The 18,606-nt window shown below is 36.7% G+C and overlaps 2 protein-coding genes across 4 annotated transcripts in view; one reads left to right on the forward strand and one right to left on the reverse strand.

Annotated features, from left to right (window-relative positions):
* Positions 1-4,166, reverse strand: part of LOC127841249 (F-box/WD repeat-containing protein 1A-like) — a 40,593-nt gene extending 36,427 nt beyond the window's left edge. The window contains exon 1 of one of the 2 annotated variants that reach the window (XM_052369916.1): positions 3,990-4,166. In XM_052369916.1, coding sequence (XP_052225876.1) covers positions 3,990-4,055 — 66 coding nt within the window. In that variant the 5' untranslated portion in view covers positions 4,056-4,166. The remainder of the gene's footprint in view (positions 1-3,989) is intronic. The other variant, XM_052369915.1, reaches the window with a different exon arrangement.
* A 2,311-nt stretch (positions 4,167-6,477) lies between these two features.
* LOC127841257 (ribonuclease P protein subunit p30-like) overlaps positions 6,478-18,606 on the forward strand; it is a 32,655-nt gene continuing 20,526 nt past the window's right edge. For both annotated transcript variants that reach the window (XM_052369936.1, XM_052369937.1), the window contains exons 1-3: positions 6,478-6,629; positions 12,908-12,987; positions 16,684-16,743. In XM_052369936.1, the coding sequence (XP_052225896.1) occupies positions 6,551-6,629; positions 12,908-12,987; positions 16,684-16,743 (219 nt within the window). In that variant the 5' untranslated portion in view covers positions 6,478-6,550. The remainder of the gene's footprint in view (positions 6,630-12,907; positions 12,988-16,683; positions 16,744-18,606) is intronic.

Genomic DNA, 18,606 nt, shown 5'->3' on the forward strand with positions numbered 1-18,606 from the left:
AATATATTCAGATCCAATAGATATATAGTTTCTTTCATATTAACGAAATTCGCTATATACCTGCAACACATTTTTCTTTAGTCTTTGTGCATGACAGAATACAATCTAATAAACGACCAGTAGTTGGAAGCAAGATTTTCCATGGGTCACAGAAAGTTTTTCAATATTATTTTTGCTTTCTGTTTATTTTGGTTGTTATTTAATATTATAATATATGACTTAAATGAAATGAACTGAGGACAAATACATAAATATTAAAAGAAATGTTGTGATTTGGTAGCTCCAAAGTAGTGTGGATTTTGATTTATAACATTTAGAAAGTATATAAAGAATTCGACACCAACCGCCTGTCGCAGTGCCTGACCAAATTCCTGGGGAAATGCCAGTATATATATATTATTCGCTTGTTATTCTTGTTTGTTTATCATAACATTTTAATTGCACAGCAACTGGAACAACGCTGACAAAGATCACACTCACATACAGAACAATTCTTTAAAACGCAACCTTCCCTAAGGCATAACACACTTTCACCCATCTCTTTAGTCAACAAAGTCTTTACTACAGACAGCCTTAAGCACTCAACACTCTTAAACGTCTCTCTCAGTCAACTGTCTCCCACTAACGAACGACCATACGGATAGACAACGGCAAGGGACGGGTTCTATATGCTTTTATTTTAATATGTATTTTAATATTTACACACATTATCAAAGCTTTACAATATGTACACTAGGAGACATACATCTATACACTGTTATTTTAATATTTATTTCATAATCACACACAGTATCAAGCTTTACAATATGTACATAAGTAGACATACATCTATATACGTTTATACTAATATTTATTTCATTCCGTTAATTAATTAAGTACTAAATTGTATAGCATGAAAAAATAAAATATTTATTAAGTATTTCATACTACAGCCTTATCTCTAGGCAACCCCTTTCAGTAATAGCTTTATCTACCCCTCGATAATCAGTACCCTCATCAGCTCTGAAATGGCCTATTACCTTATCAAAGACATTCGCACGTGTTAACCCCTTTGTCAATGCACCGCAGAGTACATATCAGGGCGGTAGACTTGCTAAGCATGTAAGAACACCCGACACTACATCCAGATTTTTTCCGGATTTTCAGTTCAATTAGCATACAGCGCAATAACTGTTTATACAATGTCGTATCTAAAAGCACGGACTCTGCCACTAATCCGATCGCAGCGAGAATACAGTAATAAGAATGTGTCATAATTCAAACTACACTGTTATACGGCGCAATACAATTTCAACTGCTACCACAAGACATCGTCAGATACTACAGTTAAAACAATTTGTGCAGTGTAACCTTTTCTTTTGCTTTTTTCAAATCGACAATTCACAACTTCCGCCATGAACGATTTGTTATCAAGTTTATGTTTTGAGCATTTTATAACAAAATACACGCACATTGATGTCGATTGCAACAGGTATTGTGTTTGTAACAATGTATTAGGTTGATTTAACTCGATTTTATGTACATATGTGAGACATTATTTTTTTACATTGAATTTAATTTTAACAAGAAGAACTATGAGCTGTACGTATGTACACATAAAAGCTCAGAGCATTCAAGAAGAACTAATATTCACTGATTGGGCTTGTAATGTAAATGACACACTTTTAGATGATGGCTGCTCAATTAAATAATTTGATTAACCATTAATCTCATCAGTGTCATCTTACATACAATCAGTGGTTCATAAGTTACCTATTGGAAGGTGTGATCACACCTTACTAATCTAATCAGTATCTTGGGAGGTGTCATGACTACACCTTGAGAGGTGTAATGTCCAGGCTTAGAGGGTGTAATGACTAGGGGTGTAACGTCTGGGGGTGTAATGACTGGATAGGCATTCAAATCATGGGCACTTCAAATGTTATATGAAGAAAAACGTTCATCCATTCCTTTGATTTAAAGGCCGTACCGCATGTGAGACAATATTATGTTCGAGACTCTAGAGCCATTCTTTTAAGTTTTAGTAGTGCTATGGTGTTCATTCAACACATGTCATAATTTAATACATGAACAGAACACAAGTCACATATTCGGATAGACATTCTTTCAAATAACATTCCAAAATGGGTATAATCGGGTTTAAATATCTCTAAAGCTTGGATAAGTTGTACTTAAGCAGCATATTATCAAGGAAAATACAACGGCGATGCCATTCGGGTAATACAGAATTTGTAACAAAATCTACTCCTATAAATATGAGGTCGATTTACATCGACCTCATATCGTTTAACGTTATTTTGCAATAGCATCGTTCCGACATGAATTCATGTCGGAAGCTTTAACGGCATCAAATTCATATAACAGCACAGAATAATCATGCAATAAATTATTAAACATAAAATATAAACATTATTTTACTAATTGCATTAGAAAAATGTTTATACAAACTTACAAGTAATGATAGTCAAGTCCTTAAAACACTACCACTGTTCAAATTCCATATTGTTGCCATATAGCACTGTGTAAATTGAAAGTTGCATAATGTTACCTCATTGGTCGGTTATAAATACATTGTTTTTCAATATATAGTATTCGATTTAGACGAAAATAATAATTTACGTGGAATGTCATAGTAGTTTTCCATTAAAACTTTGATCTTCCTGTGTGTGTTTATGGACGTTATTAATTATGTTATACTTATTTTTGTAAGCATCAGTTCAGTGCGTTAGGAACGCGCGCTACTTTCTTCCGCCTTCATTCCTTAATTACTTTCGTTTTTAAACAATTTTTTTTCTATCGTATACAGAATTCTATTCTTCTAAGCAAGATGTAATTTTTAAAACTGAACTCCAAATATAAACGCTACAAATTGGTATTAAGTACGAACATGTCAACCGTAAATCTAGATTCTAAAACTCCAAAACGGTATGATATTTGCAAAAGTTAAAGTTATAACTCGCCGGGCTGTCGAAATCAGAAGAACGCTACAAATTGGTATTAAGTACGAACATGTCAACCGTAAATCTAGATTCTAAAACTCCAAAACGGTATATTTGCAAAAGTTAAAGTTATAACTCGCCGGGCTGTCGAAATCAGAAGAAAAACTTAATATATTTATATATCTGTTTACTACGTAACGTAAGCTTTCTAAATGATATATAATTTGTCAAAATCGGCTGAGAAATGAAACTATAATTCAACAAAAGACGTGAGTGGGTACATCAAAATGTATAACCTCGGCGCTTCGCTGTACGCTAATTGTACAAGATCGATAGCCACAATACGGTACAACGCGCGTTGGTAAAACATAAAATGTGTATTTCTTGAGTTTATCTCGCTATAAATCCATTAATAACAACGGGAATATACTAAAACGTATATTTTTTGAAAGAGGAATTAATAAGCAACAAGATAACGTATAAACCAATAAAATCGGATGAATAGTTTTTGCATAAGATTGAATTTACTACAGTAAGGGTCATATACTCGATTTATCTCCTAACAATATACACTCCGTGATACAACTGGTAGTTTTAACACACACATATAGGTTCCATTTAATTAAAGAGTACAGAAAGCTAAAAAGTGATGTGGTTTGTTGTACAACAACAATTGGTTATGTGTAACCTATTCAAAAAATAATTTCGTTCAAGATAATTCAATGTAATTCTATAAACGACAAACACATTTCGTGTGTTGTGTATGTTTATTTTTAAAAATGTACATAAGTGGTTTAAAAGCACAATTTTTACACATTTAAGAGGTAATCGCACACATTTATCTCTAATAATGATAATTTTATGCATTAGCAAAGAGTTAACGAGAAAAACTGAAGTTTAAAGTGAACTCAATTTGCTATAGGAAAACGACGGTAGCCGTTTAGACGTAAGCGGGGTAGCTTACGTCTAATTATTTGGACTAAACAAAATCATGAAAATGGCCGTCGCTTCCTGAATTAATTGATAGATTAACTTCTCTAGTAACCCCACCTTTTTAAGATCAAGACGTTCATCGGATGATGAACAAGTTTCCATTTTGCTTTCCATAGAAGTCATTTCTCGATCAAAAATCAAACATGTCAAAATACCACTTTATTCACTGAGTTTTCATGATTTTCTTTCTGTCATGGAGGAATGACGTCATACAAGGTGCGAACAGGGGCAAATAAACATAACTTTATCGGCTTGTGTACTGTTGTCGTTAGTGGTTTTCCATAAGCGATTATAATTTTTCGCATGTAATCAACCTAACGGCTACGTTCTATAATGTACGATTTACGAAGAAATATGAAATTTGATCGCCGAGATCTTTTTAAAAAAAACAACAACAACAGATGTTAAGGTAATACTTTAATATGGTTCACTTTATAGTGCTTCGAAAGGTTACAATTATATGTTGCCTTGGTGAATACACATACTATTCTCCGAATATAGCCATTTCATTCCACGCTCTAGATCGACTGCTGACTCTCTCTAACACCTGACAGAAGTTAATAACAAACAAGGGACATAAACACGATACCACAAAGCTATTTAATCGTGAACACTTTATATGAAATTCATAAAAATAAGAAATATCTTCAACTATGCGGGCGCTGTATAGGTCCCTGAACTATGTGACTGGTTCGTTTAAAGATTGTTATCATTTTCGCGTTAACAGTAATTTATCAAACTATGCTGCTTATTTTAGCAGATTTACAAGACCCAATTTTAAGAATGTTTCCCATAACTTTTTTTTCTAATGAGTGTGCGTATACCGGACCTGTGTGTGTATTTCGAAGTTAATATGGCCTAGGTGAAAAGCGCACGTGACAACCACTGCTCTAAACGGACACATAGTTGTGACGTGATCTGCTATTCAAATATATCCACAAATGGTCGTATCTGTGTATGTATTTCATTGCAACTATACTATGTTCGGATTGACGCGGGTACTCATGAAGGTGATACAATTTACATACACGTTTCAATAAACACATAATGAAAATAATTGTGTGAAATCGTTATTAATGGGATTTATGTTTCATAAGTTTGCAAACACCAACTGCATAATTAAATAAGTGTTCCTCCTCCTTAGTAAGAGCAATATCCGCAGAGTTTTCGTGTCATGCTCGCACATATAATGTAACCCAGCTACTGACGCTGACCAATGAGCTCGTCCATTCCAAGCCCCGCCATAAACAACATGACTTGCAGTACTTGACTTCAGCAAGTCCTTCGATCGGGTGTCACACAGTCGCCTGCTCATCAAACTCAGCCATTATGTCATCAGGGGCAACACCTTGAAGTTGATTGAAGCCTTTCTGACAGATCGCACAAAGACGGTAGTCGTTGATGGAGCAACATCCGAGCCAGCCCCCGTCATCAGCGGAGTCCCTAGGGAAGCGTCCTCGGACCCATTTTATTTCTTGTTTTCATCAACGACTTGCCACTAAATGTCACATTTAGAATAAGGCTATTTGCAGACCACTGTGTGGTGTGTCGGGAAATCAACTCGGAAGAAGATTGCCAGATCCTACAAAACGACCTGATAAAGCTAGCCGAATGGGAGAAACAATTGGATATGGACTTTCACCCAGAGAAGTGTAGCATTCAACGTGTCCACAAAAAGAGGAACCCACATCCTCTGGTCTGACTCAACTACCAAGTACCTGGGAGTGACCTTGTCCCAAAACCTTTCATGGAACCACCATGTGGACATAATAGTAAAGCAGGGAAATAGCACACTCGGCTTCCTCCAGCAACATATGCGTCAGCAATGAGAAGGCTAAGATCACGGCATACACCTCTCTTGTCCGGCCAGGCCTTTAGTATTGGTCCACAGTTAGGAACCCTTTTTACAAAGGACATGACATATAAGCTTGAAATGGTACAGAGGAGGGCTGCTAGATATGTAACCAACAGATACCACAACACCAGCAGCGTATCCTCCATGATCGAGCACTTGGGGTGGGAGACGCTTGAATCACGACGGACCAAAGCGCAACTCACCATGCTGTACAACATCATCAATGAGCTGATGGATATCCCACCCAACCAATACCTTATACAAGCCGCAAGTCGCCCTAAGGATCATAATAAGAAGTACTACCAGCTGTCTACATCCACATCCTACCACAAGAATTCATTCTTCCTACGCAATATATCCGTTTGGAACCACCTCCTTGCGACAGTCGCAGAGGCCCCTGACTTGGTATCCTTCAAGCAAGGGCTTTTCTCACTCACTTTTTAATCACTGTTTGGTGTCCAGCTCCAAGTAACCCCTAGTGATTCCCATTGCTGTACCGGCCGCGGCTACCGTAACCGAAGAGGATGTGTTGAAGAGGTGAAAATGAAGCTGGCTAAACTTTTTACTATCCACAGTTAGGAACCCTTTTAACTATCAAATCTCTTCTATCTATCCTATCATTTCATATCTTTCTCTTGACCTAGCACCACCCATCGCGTAATAATCAAGTGTGATTGCGCCGACGTATGATGTAGATGTAGAACCGTCGCTCGAATACCGGTTGTAAAATATAGAAATTTAGTTGGATGTGACCGTATCAAAAATGTCAGCCCCCATGGATTTCAATATTCTAACATGCGAACGATCAACTTTAAAAGAGAAAATAAAAATGGCACATCGTCGTAAGATGACAGTTGATTTTAAAGTTTTGATGGTGAAGAATTTAACGTTAGCATAACTACAAGATTTGCATTGTTTCAGAATCATTCAATATATTGTCTATTTGCTTTTTCGGATAAACTTTTTATCCGAAATATTACTAATATATATTGCTTAATGCCTAGCGATTTTTCTAGGAATGCAAACGATGGACTCTGAGGGTGCTTATGTTTGAAAACAATGTTTTATTTTAAGAAATCACTGGGTTCCTAGTCCATATAAACGAACTCCCAGAGCCTTTGATAATTTTTGCTGTGATGGCTCTGGGAGTACATATGCACCATTAAAAAAAACACAAGCGCATTTCTGCTCACAGATTTTGTGCGCATCACTAAACAGACCTTGTCGGTTACCAATTAAGGAAAGAGATTAATAAACTTAAAAAACACATTAAGTTTACCTGTATTGCCATACAGGCATTATCTTTTGCATGCAACTAAAAAACACTACAATGTTTCAACACACTATTCTTGCTGACATTTTTATTTTGAAATTTGGAACAGTGTAAATATTCAACATCTGTTCAACATTGTTATTGACTTAGATTATGCAAATATCAGCATGTTGTGCTAAATATTGGTGTTCTGCGACCTAACCCATAGCAACACTTTAAGTCGGCAACATTACTACAGTTTCCCGATATGGTGTATAAAGCGTGCCAAAGAATAACAAAGTAACGCTGATAAGTTTTTGCAGTATCAGTGTTCCTTAGAATTTTCTGTGGTGATCAAATTTTGCAGATTTGGACAAAAGACGGCGTATTTCAACTCTCAGCAACCCTTTCAATTTTGGGTTATGAAGCTTAGAGTTAAATTATTGCAACTACTGGGTTGCACGTTTTTCAAGTAAACATTTTATTTTGCCAGTAACTAACAGCTGAATATTGTTAGAATTAGGGACCATACAGACCATGAACCATACAGCCCAGACCATACGGACCAGATTCGCGGACCATACTGCCCAGATTAGCGGACCATACGGCCCAGATTTGCGGATCTTATTTACCATGTCTGAACTGATATTTGTTGCTGTAATTACTTTAATGACAACATACTTGTTTAAATTTGAACATGTGCAGACCATATTCTTGGACTATAAGGCCCAGATTAGCGGACCATACGGCCCAGATAAGAGGACCATGTCTGAGTTGATATTCGTTTCGTGTTCCACTTCCTTCAATATTGTAGTAATAAATTTAATGTAATATATAAGCAGGGCTGCCGCTGCCGTTCGCCAGATTCGCCAATGGGGAAAATTTAGCAAATTCGGCGATAAAATAATCGTTTGGCGAAAATGTCCGGCGAATGATTTTTGTCAGGAAAAAAATCGTTCACCGGACGTTTTTGCCAAACGATTATTTTCCTGACCAATGCCATTCCAGATAGTAAACTCTTTCAGCTTTAGACTGTGCTTCAATACATTGCCGTATTATTGACCTGCAAAATTGATACGCAGTCTGCATTAACACCTGTCAGAAACCGGATATCGAGACAAAGGAAACTTACTGGTGTAACCGTTGATCTTACCGGCTTAAATAAACAATAACATCTGCTTAAAGATTGCTGCCGATTTCAATCAATTTGAGTAAAAGCCGTTAGCGAATTATCAACTTAGTCACACAATGAACGTAAGTAAAGAAGTTAATAATTGATTTTAATTTCAAGAAGTTTGTAATGTTTGTAATGATTAAAGGCTAAATTCGTTACAATTGTGAATGACAATTATTATAGATGAAGGGGTATAAAACCCTTGACATTTATGGCGAAAGTGGCGGAAATTGTGACTGCCATAATGGAGACCATAGGCAATAAGCGTCCTTTGGACTCTGACGAATCTAATGACCCGATCTAAAAAATAATCAAATCTGATAATAGATCATTTAAAGATGTTTGGCTTTCGGAATTCATGTGGCTAGATTATAATGCAAAATCAAAAACGATGTATTGCAAAATATGCATACAGTTTCAAAAATCAAATTCATTCACATCTGGGTGTAGTATGTTGAAAAAAGACAACATTTCAAAACACGAAAAATCAAAAGGTAATAAAAAAGAATGACAATCATTAATATTAAAATGTATATACATGAATATTTTTATATTATTGATAATATATTAAAAATAACAATAATAATTTATGTTCATAATAAATATATATTGACGCTTTTCAAAATGAGCTTTTTGTTATGAAATTTAGCATATTTGATTTTTAACCAGGTTTTCCGAAGGAAAAAACTGGTTATTAGATTGGCGAATGCGGGCGGGCTGGCTGGCTGGCGGGCTGGCTGGCTGGCGGGCTGGCTGGCTGGCTGGCGGGCTGGCAGAATAAGCTTGTCCGGGCCATAACTATGTCGTTCATTGTCAGATTTTAAAATCATTTGGCACATTTGTTCACCATCATTGGACGGTGTGTCGCCCGAAATAATTACGTCGATATCTCCAAGGTCAAGGTCACACTTTGAGTTCAAAGGTCAAAAATGGCCATAAATGAGCTTGTCCGAGCCATAACTATGTCGTTCATCGTCAGATTTTAAAATCATTTGGCACATTTGTTCACCATCATTGGGCGGTGTGTCGCGCGAAATAATTACGTCGATATCTCCAAGGTCAAGGTCACACTTTGAGTTCAAAGGTCAAAAATGGCCATAAATGAGCTTGTCCTGGCCATAACTATGTCATTCATTGTGAGATTTTAAAATCATTTGGCACATTTGATCACCATCATGGGACGGTGTGTCCCACGAAAGAATCACGTCAATATCTCCAATGTCAAGGTCGCCACGACTAAAAATAGATTTAAAAAAAAAAAAAAAACTTACAAAGGGGGTTAATTTTTTTTGGTCATTTCAAAAGTTCAGTTTGAGTTTTCTCCCTTTATCAGATTTTTTTTTCACAATGAAAACCTGGTTTTGTGACAATTTTGTCCCTTGTGTTTATTTCAGATCACAACGAGGCCTCACAAGCGTCTAGTCTGAAAACATCCATGACAAATGCGCAGGCTGCAGCAATATCCAAAAGTGAAGCGGCTGTAGTGTAGGCTATGACTAATGTGTACTTTGCTGCACAACTGTATTTTTTTTGTTATGCACACATGATGATTATAGTAATAAACATATTAAAGCTTCTTTGTTGAGTTTCTTCTTTTACACTACTGTAGCCTATACTTACAACAGGCGGTTCCGAATGCTTTGCTAATACTTTGGCTACAGTTTCTAAAATTTGGCTACAAAAAAATCCATTTGGCTAAAATGTTGGCTACAGACATTTTTGGGCCAGGGGGAGCCCATGTTTTTTTGCATGTGAAAACTTCAACATGTTCAAAGCAATGCTTTGATGTTGTTAGTGATTTCATTGGGTGGAAATGTGCTTGTCACACAGGCAAATACATTGATTTTATGTTAAAATTTATCATGTCACAACTTGTAGAGGTCAACACTTTTCAAAATGGTTTGTTATTATATGTTTCTGTACATGTGTGAATGAATAAATCTTTGATGAATTGCACTATATTGCCCTATTTTAAAAATAATACAAAATATATTGCAAAAAACATTTTTAACTAATAAACTCAGTAGAATTATCTGTGACATTTAATAACATCCGGTCCATAGCGCCACCTCGGAAGTAGCATTAGCTCATATATCAATGCATTGCAAAAAAAAGGTAGTGCCCCTGATTAACAATGGTGTTATAGTGAAAATTGGATTGGTGGGCTTTTATGGGTGAAGGGAAATACAGGGTGCGGTCAGCATTACAATGTCATTTACAAGTTGTGTACAAGTTTTGTATTCATGTAATAGTTCATAAATGTTTCAGGGCCAATCTTTTGATGAAAATTTGCTCTTTTCTCAGGTGGGCCCTCTATAGTTGTGCTTCATTCTGCGATATTTCCACATTAGCTAAAAATAGAAATATATTTGGGAACACTTTTTTATGCCCCCTTGAATAAATCAAAGCTGCGCAGTAGGCGGCATTGTGTTTCTGACAAACACATCATGGTAAAAGGTCAAGGTCATCCTTCAAGGTCTAAGGTCAAAAATGCAGATCCAAGGGAAGTAATAAGCTTTAAAGGGAGATAATTATTCAATATTGAACATAGCAACTTGATATTTGGCATGCATGTGTATCTCATGGAGCTGCACATTTTGAGTGGTGAATCTACAATCACGGTAGTGGCTTTTAATTATTTGCTCCAAAAAATAGAGATTTGTTAAAGACAATTATTTTCAAGGTAAGTAATTTATATAATTATAAATCTTAGATTATATATTTCCTTTCCAAGAATTTAAGTTCTTTTCACAGTTACTGTACAGATTTTTTATTTTGATTATTTATTACTCAAATGATTGATTGTTTTTTTTTCAGCTCACCTGAGCACAACATGCTCATGGTGAGCTTTTTTGATCGCTTTTTGTCCGTCGTCTGTTGTCCGTTGTGCGGCGTCAACATTTGCCTTGTTAACTCTCTAGAGGCCACATTTATTGTCCAATCTTCATGAAATTTGGTCAGAAGATTGATTTCAATGATATCTTGGATGAGTTCGAAAATGGTTACGTTTGCTTGAAAAACATGGCTGCCAAGGGGCGGGGCATTTTTCCTTATATGGCTATAGTACAATCTTGTTAACACTCTAGAGGCCACATTTATTGTCTGATCTTCATGAAACTTGGACAGAAGATTCATCCCAATAATATCTTGGACGAGTTCGAAAATGATGCCGGTTGGTTGAAAAACATGGCCGCCTGGGGGCCGGGCATTTTTGCTTATATGGCTATTGTAAAACCTTGTTAACACTCTAGAGGCCACATTTGTTTTCCGATCTTCATGAAACTTGCTCAGAAGATTTGTCCCACTGATATCTTGAATGAGTTCAAAAATGGTAACCCTTGCTTGAAAAACATGGCTGCCAAGGGGCGGGGCATTTTTCCTTATATGGCTATATATCGCTATGGTAAAATCTTGTTAACACTCTTGAGGCCACATTTATTGTCCAATCTTCATGAAACTTGGTCAGAAGATTCATCCCAATAATATTTTGGACGAGTTCGAAAATGATGACGAATGGTTGAAAAACATGGCCGCCAGGGGGCTGGGCATTTTTCCTTATATGGCTTTAGTAAAACCTTGTTAACACTCTAGAGGCCACATTTATTGTCCAATATTCATTAAATTTGGTCAAGATTTTTCTGAATGATATCTTAGATGAGTTAAAAAAATAATTATGTTTGCTTGAAAAAAAATGGCTTCCAAGGGGCGGGGCATTTTTCCTTATACGGCTATAGTAAAATCTTGTTAACACTCTAGAGGCCACATTTACTGTCCGATCTTCATGAAACTTGGTCAGAAGATTCATCCCAATAATATCTTGGACGAGTTAAAAAATGATGCCGGTTGGTTGACAAACATGGCTGCCAGCGGGCGGGGCATTTTTCCTTATATGGCTATAGTAAAACCTTGTCTAGAGGCCACATTTATTTTCCGATCTTTGTGAAACTTGGTCAGAAGATTTGTCCCAATAATATCTTGTTATCTCAGGTGAGCAACTTTGGGCCTTTTAGGCCCTCTTGTTTTAAATGTCCATAGAAACATGATGAACTTGGTTATGATCTCTTTGAAAACACAGGCCTTGGTTGTCAGTGATGTCTGACTTGGTCATTTTTGACTGTCACCCCCCCCCCCCCCCCCCCCTCTTTACCTGTGAAATGATAAATAGAAATTTTATTCAAAGCGGCGCAGTAAGGGGCATTGTGTTTCTGACAAACACATCTCTTGTTTAACGTTATGTTTTGAATTGTGTTTTCTGAATTGTGTAATTAGTTCACTCAAATGTTCAGGTCCTGGGCCAGAATCATTCAAAAGGTTCCAATCCATTGCACAAAATGGCTGCTTGAGCTAAAGAATGTGATTTACAGTTTTGTTTATTTGACATTTATCTTTAGTTGCTGGATTTTTTTTCATGAAAATGTTAATTGGAGGGTCCTCTGCCAAACATTTGCACATGGTTATGCTCCACTGAACAATATGGCAGCCAAAGCTCAAAATTGAAATTATGTCTAAATTCCTTATTGTTCTTACTTCATGGTAATATTTGTAAATATTTTCACACGAATTTCGATAAGTTGGTCCTCCGCCATTCGCAAGTTTACGCACATCAATGTTTTCAAAACAAACTGTGAACTGTATTTTTTGCACATGTTTGGCACTTCCTGATACTTCATTTAAGTGAGTGCCTTTTTTTTCAGTTGGCTACAAAGCAGTTGCAATAAACATTTTTATACCAGAGTTAACTCAAACATCAAAGAAGAAGAAAAGCCAGCAGCAGGTAATTGATTGCGCGAACAACACACAGCTATTGGTTCTGCTTTGCATTTGGGCCTTGCTCTGGGTATAGCGGGGGGGGGGGGGGGGGGGGGGGGGGGGGGTAAATGAATATGTGTAAAGTGTTGTCTCAGATTAGCCTGTGAAGTCTGCTCAGGCAAATTAGGCAGGACACTTTCCACTCAGGATTTTTGTTGAGAAAAGACTTCCTATAAATGAAAAATTCCATAAAAAGACAGGTGATGATGATGATTGATGATGAAATCAGGAACATGGAAAACAACCTATATTTCTAATGGTACAGTATACAGTTATTTCATGGATGCTTTGTGAACAGTCAAAACTGTTGTCCCAATGTATCAGGGATGCATTTGGAACTGTTGCTCGAGGCCAAAAGGCCAATAGGCCAAGGGCATCAGTTCCTAATGTCAGCCTTGATACCGAGGGACAACAGTTTTGACTGTTCACAAAGCATCCATGAAATAATTGCTTTATTACCTGATCAAATTACAAACATGAAAAAAGAGCAAATTAAATTTTAACACAACAGTGTTATTGAAACCTGAAAATATACATTTTTTAACACGTGTCTTGGCCTTACGTAGACCTTGAAGTATAGGAAAATGTAAAAACGGCAAATGACTCTTGTTTTTAGCTCACCTGAGCACAACGTGCTCCTGGTGAGATTTTGGGATCACCTTTTGTCCGTCGTCCACATTTTGTCTTGTGAAAACTCTTGTGGCCACATTTATTGTCTGATCTGCATGAAACTTGGTTAGAAACTTGCCCCAATGATATCTTGGTTGAGTTCAAAACTAGGTCATACTGGGTCAAAAACTAAGTCACTGTTTAAAAAAAAAGAAAAACCTTGTGAACATTGTAGTAGTCACATTTGATGCCCATGTAACTTTGTCACTATGTTTGTCATAATGATATGCTGGTTGAGTTAAAAAATGGTTCCGGTCCGTTGACAAACATGGCCGCCAGGGGGCAGGGCAGTATTCCACATATGGCTATAGAGAAACCTTGTGAACACTCTAGAAGTCACAATTTTTGCCCAATCATCATGAAACTTGGTCAAAACATTGGTGTCATTTATATCTCAGACGAGTTCGAAAATGGTCCAGACCGGTGAAAAAAAATGGCCAACAGGGGGCGGAGCAGTTTTCTCTTAATGTATACTGTTAAAACATGTGAACTCTCTTGAAGTCACATTTTTGGTCCAATCTTCATTAAATGTGGTCAGAACATTTGTTTTCTGGATATGACGGTTGAGTTCGAAAATGGTTTGGATTTGTAAAACAAACATGGCTGCCACGGGGGGTGGTCATTTTCCTTACCTTTATATAGTAAAAAAAGCTTGCGAACACTCTAGAAGTGACATTGTTTGCCTAATCATCTTGAAATTTTGTCTTCACATTGATTTTATAGATATCTCGTACGAGTTCCAAAATGGTCAGGATCGGTGGAAAAACATGGCCGCCAGGGGGTGGGGGAGTTTTCTCTATATGTATATAGTAAAAACATGTGAACTGTCTAATAGACACATATTTTGTCCAATCTTGATGAAATTTGGTCAGAACACGTGTTTCCTGGATACAATGGTTGAGTATGAAAATGGTTTGGATCCGTAAAAAAACATGGCCGCCAGGGGGGGGGGGTCATTTTCCCTATGTTTACATAGTAAAAAAGCTTGTGAACACTCTAGAAGTCACATTTTTTGCCTAATCATCATGAAATTTCTTCAAAATATTGGTTTTGTGAATATCTCGGACGAGTTCGAAAATGGTAGTGATCATTTGAAAAACATGGCTGCCAGGGGATGGGGCAGTTTTCTCTATATGTATATAGTGAAAACATGTGAACAGTCTAGAAGACACATTTTTTGCCCAATGTCTTCATGAAATTTGATCAGAACCTTTGTTTCCTGGATACGACAGTTTAGTTCGTAAATGGTTCGGATTGGTAAAATAACATGGCCGCCAGGGGCGGGGTCTTTTTTCTTATATTTATATAGTAAAAAAGCTTGTGAACACTCTAGAAGTGACATTTTTTGCCTAATCATCATGAAATTTGGTCAAAACATTGGTTATGTGGATATCTCTGACGAGTTGAAAATGGTCGTGATCAGTGGAAAAACATGGCCGCCAGGGGGTGGGGAAGTTTTCTCTATATGTATATAGTTTAAACATGTGAACAGTCTAGACGACACATTTTTTGCCCAATAAGGCTTGTTCATAAAGTGTTGTCCCAGATAAGACTGTGCAGTCTGCACAAGCTAATCAGGGCTGACATTTTATGCTTTATGAAATTTTTTGTTATGCCTCCCTTTGAAGAAGAGGGGGTATATAGTTTTGCTCATGTCAGTCCGTCGGTCGGTCTGTCCGTCCGTCCACCAAATGGTTTCCAGATGATAACTCATAAAAGCTTAGGCCTAGGATCATGAAACTTCATAGGTACATTGATCATGACTGGCAGATGACCCCTATTGATTTTCAGGTCACAATGTCAAAGGTCAAGGTCACAGTGACTTGAAATAGTAAAATGGTTTCCGGATGATAACTCAAGTACGCTTAGGCCTAGGATCATGAAAATTCATAGGTAGATTGATCATGACTGGCAGATGACCCCTATTGGATGATAACTCAAGAATGCTTACGCCTATGATCATGAAAGTTCATAGGTACATTGATCATGACTTGAAGATGACCCCTATTGATTTTCAGGTCACTAGGTGAAAGGTTAAGGTCACAGTGACTCGAAACAGTAAAATGGTTTGCGGATGATAACTCAAGAATGCTTACGCCTAGGATCATGAAACTTCATAGGAACATTGATCATGACTGGCAGATGACCCCTATTGATTTTCAGGTCACTAGGTCAAAGGTCAAGGTCACAGTGACTTGAAACAGTAAAATGGTTTCCGGATGATAACTTAAGAATGCTTACGCCTAGGATCATGAAACTTCATAGGTTCATTGATAATGACTGGCAGATGACTCCTTTTGATTTTCAGGTCACTACGTCAAAGGTCAAGGTCACAGTGACTCAAAATAGTAAAATGGTTTCCGGATGATAACTCAAGAATGCTTACATCTAGGATAATGAAACTTCATAGGTACATTGATCATGACTGGCAGATGACCCCTATTAATTTTCAGGTCACTAGGTCAAAGGTCAAGGTCACAGTGACACAAAACAGTAAAATAGTTTCCTGATGATAACTCAAGAATAATTAGGCCTACGATCATGAAACTTCATAGGTACATTGATCATCACTGGCAGATGACCCCTATTGATTTTCAGGTCATTAGGTCAAACGTCAAGGTCACAGTGACAAAAAGTGTATTCACACAATGGCTGCCACTACAACTGACAGCCCATATGGGGGGCATGCATGTTTTACAAACAGCCCTTGTTTAAAGGAAGTCTACTTTAATTGAAAATGAAGTCCTCCCTGATAAGCCTGAGTGCACATGCATTAAGCCCTGTTTACCCAGAGCAACTCAAATAATGTTGCAATCATGTGCTTGCATAGACCTATCTGTGTCATACATGGGGAAAAGTCAGGTCAGATATCACTTTCTTTAAAAACATCACGAAAGAAGAAATAATTAGTGATGTTGTTTTGATTCTCAGGTGAAATTTAGAGCTTCTGATATCAAATATTTTGGGAAGCTTGAAGTGTTGGCTATTTCAGGATATTGCCCCTGCAAAGAGTCTCAAATTGAGTGATCTGGAGCTTCAGGAATTGTTAGGGGTAAGTTGACATGATAGAACAGAACTTTGAAAGGGTTAAGAAGACATTATAAAACAACAATTGGTAAGGGTTAAGTAGACATTATAGAACAGAACTTTGTATGTGGAAGGGATATTATAAAGTAGACAGTATTGAACAGAACATTGTAAAGGATAATTAAACATTAAAGAACAGAACTTTGTAAGGGGTAAGTTTAAATTATAGAACAGATCGTTGTGACGAGTAAGTAAACATTATTGAACATAACTTTCTTTGGGGTAAGTAGACAATTTAGAACAGAACTTTGTAAGGGGAAAGTATACATTATAGAACAGGACTTTGTAAGGGGTAAATAGACATAATAAAGCAGAAAATTGTAAGGGGTAAATATACATTGCAGAACAGAACTTTTTAAGAGGTAAGTAGACATTATATAACAGAACTTTGTAAGAGCTAAGTAGACATTATAGAACATAACTTTGTTTGGGGTAAATAGACATTATAGAACAGAACTTTGTAAGGGGTAAGTATACATTATAGAACAGAACTTTGTATGGTGTAAGTATAGATGTTAGAACAAAACATTGTTTTGGGTAAGTAGACATTATATAATCAAACTTTGTTAGGGGTAAGCAGAGCTCCAGATAAGGATTTGTGAAATTAGTAACGGTACTGCCACTGACAGAAAGAAAAGGAGTAACGCTTAAAATCAATTAGTACCTGTACTACCATATCCAAAAAATCAGGTAGTACTGTACTACCCGTGTTCTTGGATATTGAAGGGTGTATAACTGACTTTACAGAAACATTTGCAGCAATTATTATAAATATATGTAGCTTCTTAAACAGTTACTGTATTAGGTTTTCCATTCTGAATTATGATGCTTATACAACTACACATTAAAACTCATGACTAATACTATTTCTTCATTTTTCTTGACAAGAAAACACAAGCCAACTAGTAAGCTAAGTAAATGAACACTTATTTCACTGTCTCATCCGTTTCCCATCGTGTTTTCTAACGTTTTACGCCACCGATGCAATTAAATCGTTTAATATCCGGGCGACAATGTCTTCTTCTGGGTTTACAGATTTAATGTCAGGATGGTTAGAAGACACCGTATGTAGTCATTATATGACAACAAAGTGTTGTTTTGGGCCGCTTTTGGTTAAGCCGGAATTCAATTGCGCGCAGACATATCGTTTTTGACAGATTTACAAGTTACAGGAAATCACGCGACAGAATAGACAATAATAAATGAACCCAGTCTACAACTTTTCGGTAATTTAAATTAACGAAAAGCGCCATTAGGTTAGAGACCAACAAATCACGCCACGGGAACGCAGACGTATCGGTACGGCCAGATTTTTTTTCCGTAAATGCGTAAAATGGATATTAATGTCGTAATTGTACGTCCAGTTTATAAAAATAAATGCGTAAATCTTCATGAAAAAGGCGTATTTACGGCTGTACGGCCCTTATCTGGAGCTCTGGGTAAGTAGACATTATAGAACAGAACTTTGTAAGGGGAAAGTAGACATTATAGAACAGAACTTTGTAAGGGGTAAGCATACATTATAGAACAGAACTTTTTTGCTAAGTGTAAGTAGACATAATGGATCAGAACTTTGTAAGTGTACTTGGTAAGTCTTTGGCTTCACTAGTTATTGTGTAATTTACATATTCTCTGATAATAAACATGTTTGTTTTTTATTTCTACAAATGTTATAAGTACAGATTTTACCTTCTTTATTTTGAACACACACATATCTATATTCGAGGGTGTTAACCATTATTAAAAATACATCGTAAAGTTTGCTTGATGAAATATTATCATGTATTAATGTTTCATAGATTAATTACATTATAAATGGTATGGCTGC

Source organism: Dreissena polymorpha, chromosome 8 (genome assembly GCF_020536995.1).
Source record: "Dreissena polymorpha isolate Duluth1 chromosome 8, UMN_Dpol_1.0, whole genome shotgun sequence".
Classification (NCBI taxonomy): domain Eukaryota; kingdom Metazoa; phylum Mollusca; class Bivalvia; order Myida; family Dreissenidae; genus Dreissena; species Dreissena polymorpha.